Source organism: Nipponia nippon, unplaced genomic scaffold (assembly GCF_047370975.1).
Source record: "Nipponia nippon isolate SJK-2023a ecotype South Korea unplaced genomic scaffold, ASM4737097v1 scaffold_2, whole genome shotgun sequence".
NCBI lineage: Eukaryota > Metazoa > Chordata > Aves > Pelecaniformes > Threskiornithidae > Nipponia > Nipponia nippon.
Window position 1 is genome coordinate 56343250 of NW_028262336.1, and position 10371 is coordinate 56353620.

Here is a 10371-nt window from a genome sequence, read left to right on the forward strand (position 1 = left end):
TTAGGGTGCTTTATTATGAACTGTTTTCTTCTCAGAGACATTAAGTGAGGACCTTGAACATTCCAGTCTTAGACATCTGTCCAGGACTGAGTTATATTTCTTACCTTTGAGACTAAAAATCCACTGTTGTATTCCAAGATGGTTTGAGGATAGTCAAGGTCTTCTGTGGAACTCATTTTCTTTCTGGACTGAGGCACAGATTCTCTGGTCTTCTTAATTTAAATAAGCTTCTTTCCACCAGGCACAAAGCACACCAGCTGATCCACTTAATCTTACTGCTTCCGAGAAACACACTGGTTACAAAACCTGTTAGCTAAGTCATTTGGCTTCGATGGCTCTTTCTACCAGGTTCAGCCATTCCTTTGACTCTTCCATCATCAAGTACAAGGCTAAAGAAGCAGTGCAGATTAAAGCTTGCTTGTATTGTCAGTTCAGCAGCCGCTTAACATGCTGGTACTTCAGAAGCACTTGAAAGCTGTAACAAGCAAAACAGAAATCAGTAGAGAACAGCATCAAGAACCTGAACTCAGTGCGATGCACCAGGAGTTCATAAACCAAAGTGGAGTCTTACTCGGGGCTTGTTCAAAAGCAGCTCTACTCCATTGGGCTGGCTTTTTGATGCTGGAAGACTTCCCAAAAAGAAACAGAAGATAGGAGGGGACAGAGTTTAATAAGAAGAAAAGACAATCTGTATTGATCAGGCTTGGCCAGACAGGCATGCTGACCATCAGCTTGCAAAACATGACCAATACCTTTTATCTCACCTCCTGTCCATTTCCCCAGGCTTGTTCTTCCCCTACCCACCTTGATTCCTCCCTTTTCCTGCCTTTGGCCCTTTCTCTAAATGCAGTAAGTTTCCCATGAGCCCCACAGTAAGATTCCCACAGTAATGCCTACTTTAATTTCCTGTGATATTTGTTCTCTCTTGTAAGTCCCCCTTAACTCCTGTGTTACCAGAGTACAAAGTCTGAACATCGAAAAGTTAGAGCAAAGCCCAAACTGTAGAAACACGTAGAGCTCCTCATCCTGGACAACATAGCCTGGAATCTGTTCAGCTTGCATTTAACAAGACGTGGTTTCTCTGAAGGAAAAGCCTGAACAACAGGTTTCAAGAAGACAGCTACATTCATAATGGACATCTTCCCCTGCTATCCCCACCTCAAGGAGAGTGCATGATCTCAGTTTCTATTTAGGAACTTCCATCTGCACATGCACTAAGTGTGAGTCTGCAGAGTTCATTCACTTGCCCAAATCTGGGCCCACTCCTAGTGAACACGCTACAGCTTTTTCACTTCCTCAGATCCATTCCAAAGACAGTTCTATGGGAAAAGAAAGCTCAAAAACTTTTCACTAGATCTCTGTCTTTTACCAGTTAAAGCAGAAAACAATGGACTTCACTAGCACTTTCTTTTACCAGGAAATTCCTTAGGCCACTAGCTTTTACGTGACAATGGTCATCCACAGAATTGCAGGGAAGACCTGGTCTGAGGGTGAAAAATCCTTGATTAGGCACCAGGTGGAGATTGCTGGCAAGGGTAACTGTGGTGTTACCACACCATTATCCCTTCATGTTGTGCTACAGATAGCCTAGTTTCAAGGACAACACTCCTGAGCATCCCATCCAGAGCAGGGAGAGTTCACTTTGCAGCTGCCACAGGGCATATGTGACTAGCTTAGCTAACAATAAAAGTAGAGTTCCAACCAGGCAGCCTTAGTCCTGCAAAAGTTTTAACCTACACCTATGGTGAAGCATTTGGTTGAGCTAATCTACAAATTCCTTGTGAGGCAGCAGGAGATGTATAGAGAGGATAAGGCATGTGACGGGATACCAGGTCAAACAGATTTTCTGCACTGTGATTAAAGACAGAATGGTGCACACAATTACAGAAAAACCTCAAAAGCACAGTACCAGATGAAGTCCAAAAAGTAGAGGTACTCTTCCTTCTAACAATAATAAATATTTATATATGTAAGAATACAAGCACCAGAGGGATCTATTCTGCACACCCAGTTCTGAACAAGTGCAAGTAATGAGTAGTTTGGATCCACTGCTGCTTTATATTGTCCCTACAGACATCTCTGCAATGCGAGCAACCACGGGCAGCTGCACCAGTCTGTTACACAAGTCTACACGTTTTCAAATTCTGCCGTAAAATCGTTTCTACCCACCTGTTGAAGTTGCATTTATCTGTAACTGCTCATCTGTGATTTCAGTTTATACCCCTGGGCCCTGGGTACTATTCTGTGCTTGTACTTCAGGGGCCTTTGACAAAATTGGAGGGGTGGGGACGAGCAGCACTCAGGATGTGACTTCCTGATAACTAATGTTTCATTAGCAAAACTAGCAAGCATTCACCTCTGTTCTACAGCTGTTGAATAGTTCACACTCCAAAAATAATGGTCCATTAGCAGACAGATGGATGAACAGATGCAGAGTTAAAGTTTTGGTAATCACTTTCTACCAATATTGATTAATTGGGGCATTATGACTTGTGCATCATCAAAATTGCTTTACTGCAATGGTATGCAGACGAAAGACATCCACAGACCTCACATTTGAGAGGCTGGCATTGCTATCTCAGGAAAAATAGCTGCTTTCTAAGTTACCTGGTGTGAATTCAGACTCATGGGACAAGCTTAATAGTTCCAGAGGAATTACTTGCGCTTGAGGATTTCCTGCGCTTTCAAGGATTTCTTTCCCCATCTCTATCCTGTACCCCTGGGGCTGCCATGCCAGGACATGTCAGAACAAATGGTGACTCCAGCTTTTCAAATGCCAGGATACCTGAGAGGAACAAAGTGTACAGGCTGGGTATGCAGAACACCCAATTGTTTCTGGTAAAGTGTGGTTTTCAACTTAGTGTGGCCTTATCATTAAAACGTCACAAGATACAGTACACAAGATACATTTTTTTTTTTACACAATAACAAGGTACCTTTTGCATCAAAGTAATTCTTTAGAACCATGGATAGCTGCAGACATTTTCTGGAACAGAAACACTATGATCACACATTTCTGAAAATAACCATTTTGCTCCATAATAACAAATGAACTTCTCTATCAAACTGTTTTATGCTTACATGTGACACACTCACACAGTGTTTTGCTTATTAATATATGCCCACAGCTGAGGAACCTCTGGTTTCCACCAGCTGATATTTCCTACCTTTCTTGGGACCATTATTTTATAAAAGGTTATTTTAACATAGTGGCTACAGAACACTGTGCAAATGGCATGGTCTTTCTAATCACAATGTTGTAAAGCTATGCTTACTGGTATGCAAACTTCCAATGTACAGGTTATCATAGAGGACATCTCCATACTTAATTGATTTGCATTTGCTTCTTGGAAATAATAAAGCCTGCATATTAGCACACTACAGAACAGAGATAATATTCCAGACAGAATCTTCCCCTGTTTGTATAATGTTTGATGTTTGTGAGGACACAGACTTTGACAAGCAGCAATAATCTACCTCAGTTTGTACTAAAACTTGTACCATTTCATATTGCTGTGAGGAAGCTTTAACCAGATCCTTGATCATCAGTGAGAATTTATTCCAAATGTGTTGTAGGTCTGTGCTATTCATGACACCCCTCACTATCCCTAAATTTCCGTAAAGATCTTAGGCCACTGTGTCTCCCTTTGTTTCCTTCAAAAGTGGAAGACTTTCCAACTCTCCATGGTGATTTTGAGTAGCTGGATTTCTCCGCACAGAATTAGACTTTCATCTAAGATTTTAATTGATCATTTTATTCCCTGAACTTCACTGAATCTATTAAAAGGTTGTGAATATCACATGGTTCACATCAAAATTGCTACCCTTCCTGTAATACAGCAAATAAAGAAAATGTACTCAGGGAATGGCTAGCTGTGGAGACCCCACTTTCATGAAGTTTAGATAGGCAACATCAAAGCAGTTCCAAAATTTTTATTTTACAGTACCCAGAGTAAAGATTGACCACCCTGTCAGTCATTTTACATTCCAGTGGAGTTGGTTTTTTTTATGGTATGTTTGCTATCTTTTATGCTCCATTTAACACACAAGTCATTAACATGAAGCAATTCAGGATATTCCCACCCATACAAAGGTTGAGAATCACTTAGACAAAAAGATACTTGTGTATTTATAATTCCAACATTGTAGGTAAACCACCTCATCTTCTGTCTTGTCAGTCTTCAAATACAACCTCTCGAGCTGTAAATGCCCACCTTAGATGAAAAGGCTTTTTGAGGGACCTGGGTATCAGCAGGGGTCTGTGATAAAACAAAATTATTCCATTTAGCTTCTGTATTTCTTTTCTAAGGTGGTCTTCTATGCATGAGTAACCCACATAGGGGCTTTCCAGGGCAAGACTGCTTGGCCCGCTCTCCATGCCAGCTTTTAGATGCCTGCTTTCCTGTCTCGGACTGTAAAATCATTACGAGACTTGACTGCATCCCAATTGCTTGCCATCCTCCATAGGAGTCATCCCAGCAGAGCCCACAGTGGGAACATTTGATCAGTTGTCACCATGCATTTCAGACAGCTCGTAATTCTGCTGTTTGTGCCTCTGCAAAAGGCTGAACCCTACAAGCAATGTAGGTACCACAATCTTTAAATGCACTACTGCTCTTTCCTTGGGTACCCTTCCCATTAGGGTGGGAACTTGATCAGCCCATGAACTTGCATAATCTATTATCATAAACCACCTCATCCTTGCTATAATTGCAGCCAGTACCTCAGGCATTTTGGCTGCTATAGAAGCCATCTGTGGTGTCACAGCACTTAAGGTTGCCACTGTTGCCCACCATCTGTGGGCTGTGTTTTGTCAACTGCTGTGAGCACAGGCCACACGGGAGATGATTGCCATATACGCTAGGTCACTGCGCTCACCTGTAGCTGAACTCAGCTTTCAAGGGAAGGTCACAATCCTTCCCCAGCCTCCTTTAGCTGGCTGCTCCAGTGTGGTGGGGCTGAATCAGGACCAGTAACCAGTACTTTGGCCTGAATTTTCCCTCTCTCTGGTTTATCTTCAGCCCATATTGGTGAGATGTCTTCCTTCAGGAATAATCTTGGTCTCCTTCTGGGTTGGGAGCTTGGTTTGCCAAACGCTAATAGACAATTGAAATCTGATTTTCCCTACCACCATTCAAGACACTGCATTAAACTGATTAGCTAAAGGTGAATACTGAGTTATTGTTCCTTAAAAATGAGCTGCCTTAAATCCATCCATATTTGGACACAGGGAATCACAGGATGTTTGAGGTTGGAAGGGACCTCTAGAGGTTACCTGGTCCAGTCCCCCTGCTCAAGCAGGGCCACCTAGAGCTGGTTGTCCAGGACCATGTCTGGACAGCCTTTGAATATCTCCAAGGTGGGAGACTCTATCACCCCTCTGGGCAGCCTGTGCCAGTGCTCAGTCACCCTCACAGTAAAAAAGTGTTTCCTGATGTCCAGACAGAACCTCCGTGTTTCAGTTTGTGCCCATTGCCTCTGGTCCTGTTACTGGGCACCATGGTGAAGAGCATGGCTCCACCCTCTTTGCACTCTCCCTGCACACAAAATACTCCTTCTTGCCAATTAGACATCCTTACCCTCAGCAGCTATCACACTGGGGTCTTAACATTTACTCCTACACATATTAATGCTATCACTTTTATTGCCTATTTAGCCTCCTTTGGTGTCCAAGGCTGTTGAATGCCACTTCTGACAGATAAAGGCCTGAAAGAAATGTTTGCATAGTAGTGTTAGATTATCTAGTCTCGAACTAAAAATTAAAATCTACCAACATTTCAGTGTTTCCATATTAGATTTTTTTTTTTTTTAAATCTTTTTAATGAGCATTAAGAGGTGAACAGTTTTGTCGCACTTTGGCATCCTTAGCATTCATATCACACCATGGAACTGCAGTTTTCCTTTTGTACTATAAATGCTGAAAGAAGAAATCAGCAACGTGTGCTACTGGCACTGCTTCATTTATCACACGAAAGGTTTATTGATTGAAGACTGTATTCCATTTCAAAAAGCATTACCTGCTTTAAAGCTACAAGATATGGCACAGCATAAAGACTAAATATGTACCTTTCTAACAACATGAACCTTAAGTCATTCTCAAAACGCACCCTGAGACGTTGGAAAGAAATACTGAGTTTTATGTGCTTTTAGTCAGCTCCTGACAGTTGGATTGCACTAATATGTAACATGCAGACATATTTCCTATTTTAAGAAATCTGTTTCATCCTGTTACAAATAAATTGCTTTTGGCAAGGCTGGACACAGATACTGCACCCTTTCAGAGGCTGCAAGGTGTGAGAACTTCCAGTTCTTTAGAAACACACTGACCCTCTGGAAGCCACTCTACTGGCAGGCTTGCAGACATCATTGTGCTCAAGGAGTCAGTGGTCTTGGACAGGCCATGTCTGCTCTACTAGGCCTTGCACTTAGGGCTTGAGAAGCGTGTATGCTATTAATGCAATCTGTAACTTGTAATATCTTTGGGAAAGGTAAACTGTATGTGGATCAAGGGGTGGAACGTATTGATCCTGATTGGGAGCCCGTTGCATGTTTAGGAGGTAGTGACCCACATCACAGCTAAGCTGAGCAGGTGCAAGCCCATGCTGCACCGTGCTGCATGTCCAGGGTGGTCTGTGCTGTGCCGCTCACATCCCTCGGCTGCAGGATGAGCTCAGCCAGCTCATCGTAAGAGAGGAACCTGCAGGCAGCTCCCACTCGGTACCAGCGATCACACCACCTGCATGGCCTTGCCTTTATCTAACAGTGCAGCAACAAGTTCTCATGAGAACATCCTTTTTCTTGTAAGAAAATTATATAATAACTCAAACAACCCAAAATGAGGCGCTTACCTCCATGGACAGGATCCATACAATGCACTGTGGGAAAATCCAACTGGGCTCCACCCAATGCTGCATGAACATGGGCACCTGGCATCTGAAGGGATGTAAAATTTACTTGCTATCTATATTCCTCTTCTTATTCTGTCTTATTAAAACAGTTATTTTATTAAGCCATTTGTTTCGGGCCTTCTTTACTGAGATCCAGAAAGCACTCCCCATCATCTCTCTCTCACCTCACCTCACCTCCCTGCCCCCAGTGTAGAACATTCTCCGTAACTCTGCTGGAGCTTCATTCAAAATGTTGCTCTTGCCCAAAACTAAGTTGGTTTGGAATACGGCTTTTCTGAGACGCTAGAGCATTAGAGGGGAGAAATGTGCAGAATTTGTGGGGAAAAACACACACACACTTATAGCAGCACACACAGTCCAGGACAACCGGTGGGCAGGTCCCAGGTCCCTCAAGGGGGCTCTAGGAGCAGGCAGGTGGAGGGAGGGAGAGCTGGACCCTGGAGCCTGCAGGGAGCCCGGGGCCATGTGCCTGGTTCCCACTGTCCTGCAGTGCTTCTGGAACCAGAGCTCCCATGGTGACAATTTCCCACCCTTCTCTCCTTTTTGACATCTCTTTTGGTGACCTTTGGTCCTTTGGTGTTTCTAGGTAGCACTCAGCCCCCAGCCCCTCCCTGATGCAGCTGCATACTGCGCTGTTTTTTTTCTAAGCAGGGGTTTCTTACTCTGATCCTCCACTGTTTTTTCTTGCCTAGTTACTACTTCTTTTCTCTGTTATATTTGAAGCAGTTTTCCCAATGTTCAAGGTCATGCTTCTTGTGAAGTGACCAATGACTATCAGCACGTTCTTGATGATGTTGGGGCATCTGTCTTCAGCCATGCTTTCAAGGCCTTTGTTATGATGGGGAAATCTAAGAGTGGGATGACAAACAGCAAGAGACACTTGCTACCAAGCTCTGCTTCACACGGTAGTTTCTCAAAACAGCCAGATAACAAGCCCCATAGGCCAGAGCTGGAGCCTTGTGAAGTCAACACAAGGCAAAGTCAGCATAAGGCCGGTGGCCCCTCAACCAGCAAAGGTAGTCCTCTTCTCAGTGAGACACCAGCAATCACTCTTATGGGCAAGAGTAACACCTCTCCCGTGCAGAGCCAGGAACTCACCTCACCCAGTCTAACGAAGCCTTGAGAATTGAGTTGTTATTATTAGCCCAGACCTAATTACCACTGAAAAAGAAATGACTGCTGTCACAGAGAAAAAGAAACTAAATGAACAAAAATAATGATACATTTAATATTTCTGTACGTAAACTCTGTAGGGCTATGGCTGGCCCAAGCACCTGGATGCACTAGCGGACGATGGGGCCTTGGACAGAGGTGTTGTTGGCTGAGTAGGAGAAGACCCACCTGATCTGGAAAGACCAGAGGTGAGAGTCGGAGACCTGGGGACGCACAGAGATCAAATGGAATGAGAGGCCATGATTGTATTCAAGGGACCCATGAATGTATATACGCTTGTGAGTACCAAGAGCAAGGCTATGTACACCTTTCACTGATGCACCTCAGGAGACATTATAGAGCATCCTGGACTTGGCTCCTTTGCAGGTACATAAAAGGAAACTTCCCAAAGGGACCTGGAGGGTGGAGAGGCTTCCCTTTGAAAGGTACCAGCCTTCAGCTTCCAGTCAGCATGTTAACAAGGCAAATTCCCCAGCTCCTCCTGCCCTCTGCTCTTTCATATAATTCCCAGGCCACTGGGCCAAGGCCCTGCTGGAAGCTTCTGTCCTACCAGACAGAGTGTCCTTGGGGGCAGCTGCACTTGCCCAGCCCAGTGGGCACAGCCAGTCTCAGCTCACAGAATACATTTCCTGCCTGGTGCATTCAAACCTCTCTTCTGATTCACCCCAGCTATGGCCAGGTTTCATTTGTTACTCTTAAGTCATATTGGGAGCTAGAAAAATTATCTTCTCAGCCTATATGGCTAAAAATGCCATGAGAGAGGGAAAAGACTCTGTTGACAAGAGCCATCTGCATCAAACGGAAAACCTCGCACCCCAGCACCATGAAAGGGTCTGAACTTGGGAACTGCTTACATTACTCAAAACACAAGTAACTTGGAAACCTCCACCTTATGGCTTTGTTCCTATACAATCTTTTTTAACATTAAAATATCTGATGACAAGCAAAAACCACAGCTGAAAGACCCCATATATAAGAGGCTGTCATCAGAAATGCCTGTTGGAGCATGGAAACCATAGAGCAAACAGGGTTTTAATTGGTTGGACCAGATGATCTTTGAGGTCCCTTCCAACCTGGTATTCTATGATGCTATGAATTCGCCTGCATACGGCAAAGCACTTGTTTCAGGTCTTCTTCACAGTGTTTGCCATTTGGGAAAAAAGAAATGAAAAAAAGAAAAAGAAAAAAAAGGGGGGGAAAAAAAGGAAGAGGCTTTGATGAGACCAGCTATTCCTCTACTTTGTCAAGATAGGTCTTAAGCTCAGAGCACTCTGGGCTTACTCTCTTACTCTGGCACCGACTTGTTCTGTGCTCATAGAGCAACTTTCTTTCTTTGGGTCATGGCAGAAAAGAGAGGTTCTGAAGGAAGAGGAGGTTAAATACAGTGTGGAGGAAAGAGCAGGAGGGTGAAGAAGAACAGCAAAATCAGAACTGAGTGGATAAATAAATATAAGCTAATGGAAACAGCACAAGTCCTCATATTACATTATTTTGTGGCTTCAAAGGTCTGGTCTCTGAAGGTGAACATAGAATTTTAGTATCTTCCTTGTGCATACTCCATTATTTCCTTGGTCATCTAGCATAAGAGAGTAGCCAAGAATGCTTTAGCATCCCCCCAGAAAGCTAGATGTTCAAATGCCAACTAGCAGATAAGGAATGAGCAGCCCAAGCTATAGCCAGCTGTAAGTTCTTCTTCACACAGGCAGTGAAAGCACACTGTGATCAAGTGTTGGTGTTTAGCTGCTCTGATATGGCATCACATCTGACCCTTAAAAGTCATTTAAATACCAATGATCTTCAAATTCTGCAATCACCATTCTGCACTTCATTTATTTCCACCTGTATTCCAGGTAATGATGGGTCAATCCTGTTCTTTAAAGACCCAGCATCTTTGAACCTTTACAGAGCTAAAAGGCATGTTAGAACCAGGTGTGCATCTTGCCTATTCAAGTTGTGCCCAAGCCACTCATTGGTAAGTTATTGACATGCAGAGCATGTCGTGAATCAACTCATTGCAGAAGTACTGTATTTAGGGAATTTCTTTTGACAAACCAAAACAGCCTGCTCATGCTTTTTTTTCAAGTCAAGGGCAGAATTAACACTGACACCAGCCAAGACAGGAATTCTCTGACTCATCAAGGTTATATGATGTGTCAGTTTATGGTCTCTCTGGCCTGTCTACTGGCTCAGGAAACAGTGCAGCCACATGAGCGACCACCAGCCCATGGGCATGCAACATTTTTGGATGAAAAAATGTATCAGAGAAAGTCCAGACAGGAGTTTTGTTTTC

General features: G+C 43.6%; 1 protein-coding gene across 2 annotated transcripts in view; it reads right to left on the reverse strand.

Moving 5' to 3' along the window:
- Positions 1–225: 225 nt before the first annotated feature.
- AKAP17A (A-kinase anchoring protein 17A) overlaps positions 226–10371 on the reverse strand; it is a 39524-nt gene continuing 29378 nt past the window's right edge. The window contains exon 5 of one of the 2 annotated variants that reach the window (XM_087757503.1): positions 226–475. In XM_087757503.1, coding sequence (XP_087613629.1) covers positions 459–475 — 17 coding nt within the window. In that variant the 3' untranslated portion in view covers positions 226–458. The remainder of the gene's footprint in view (positions 476–10371) is intronic. The other variant, XR_015704722.1, reaches the window with a different exon arrangement.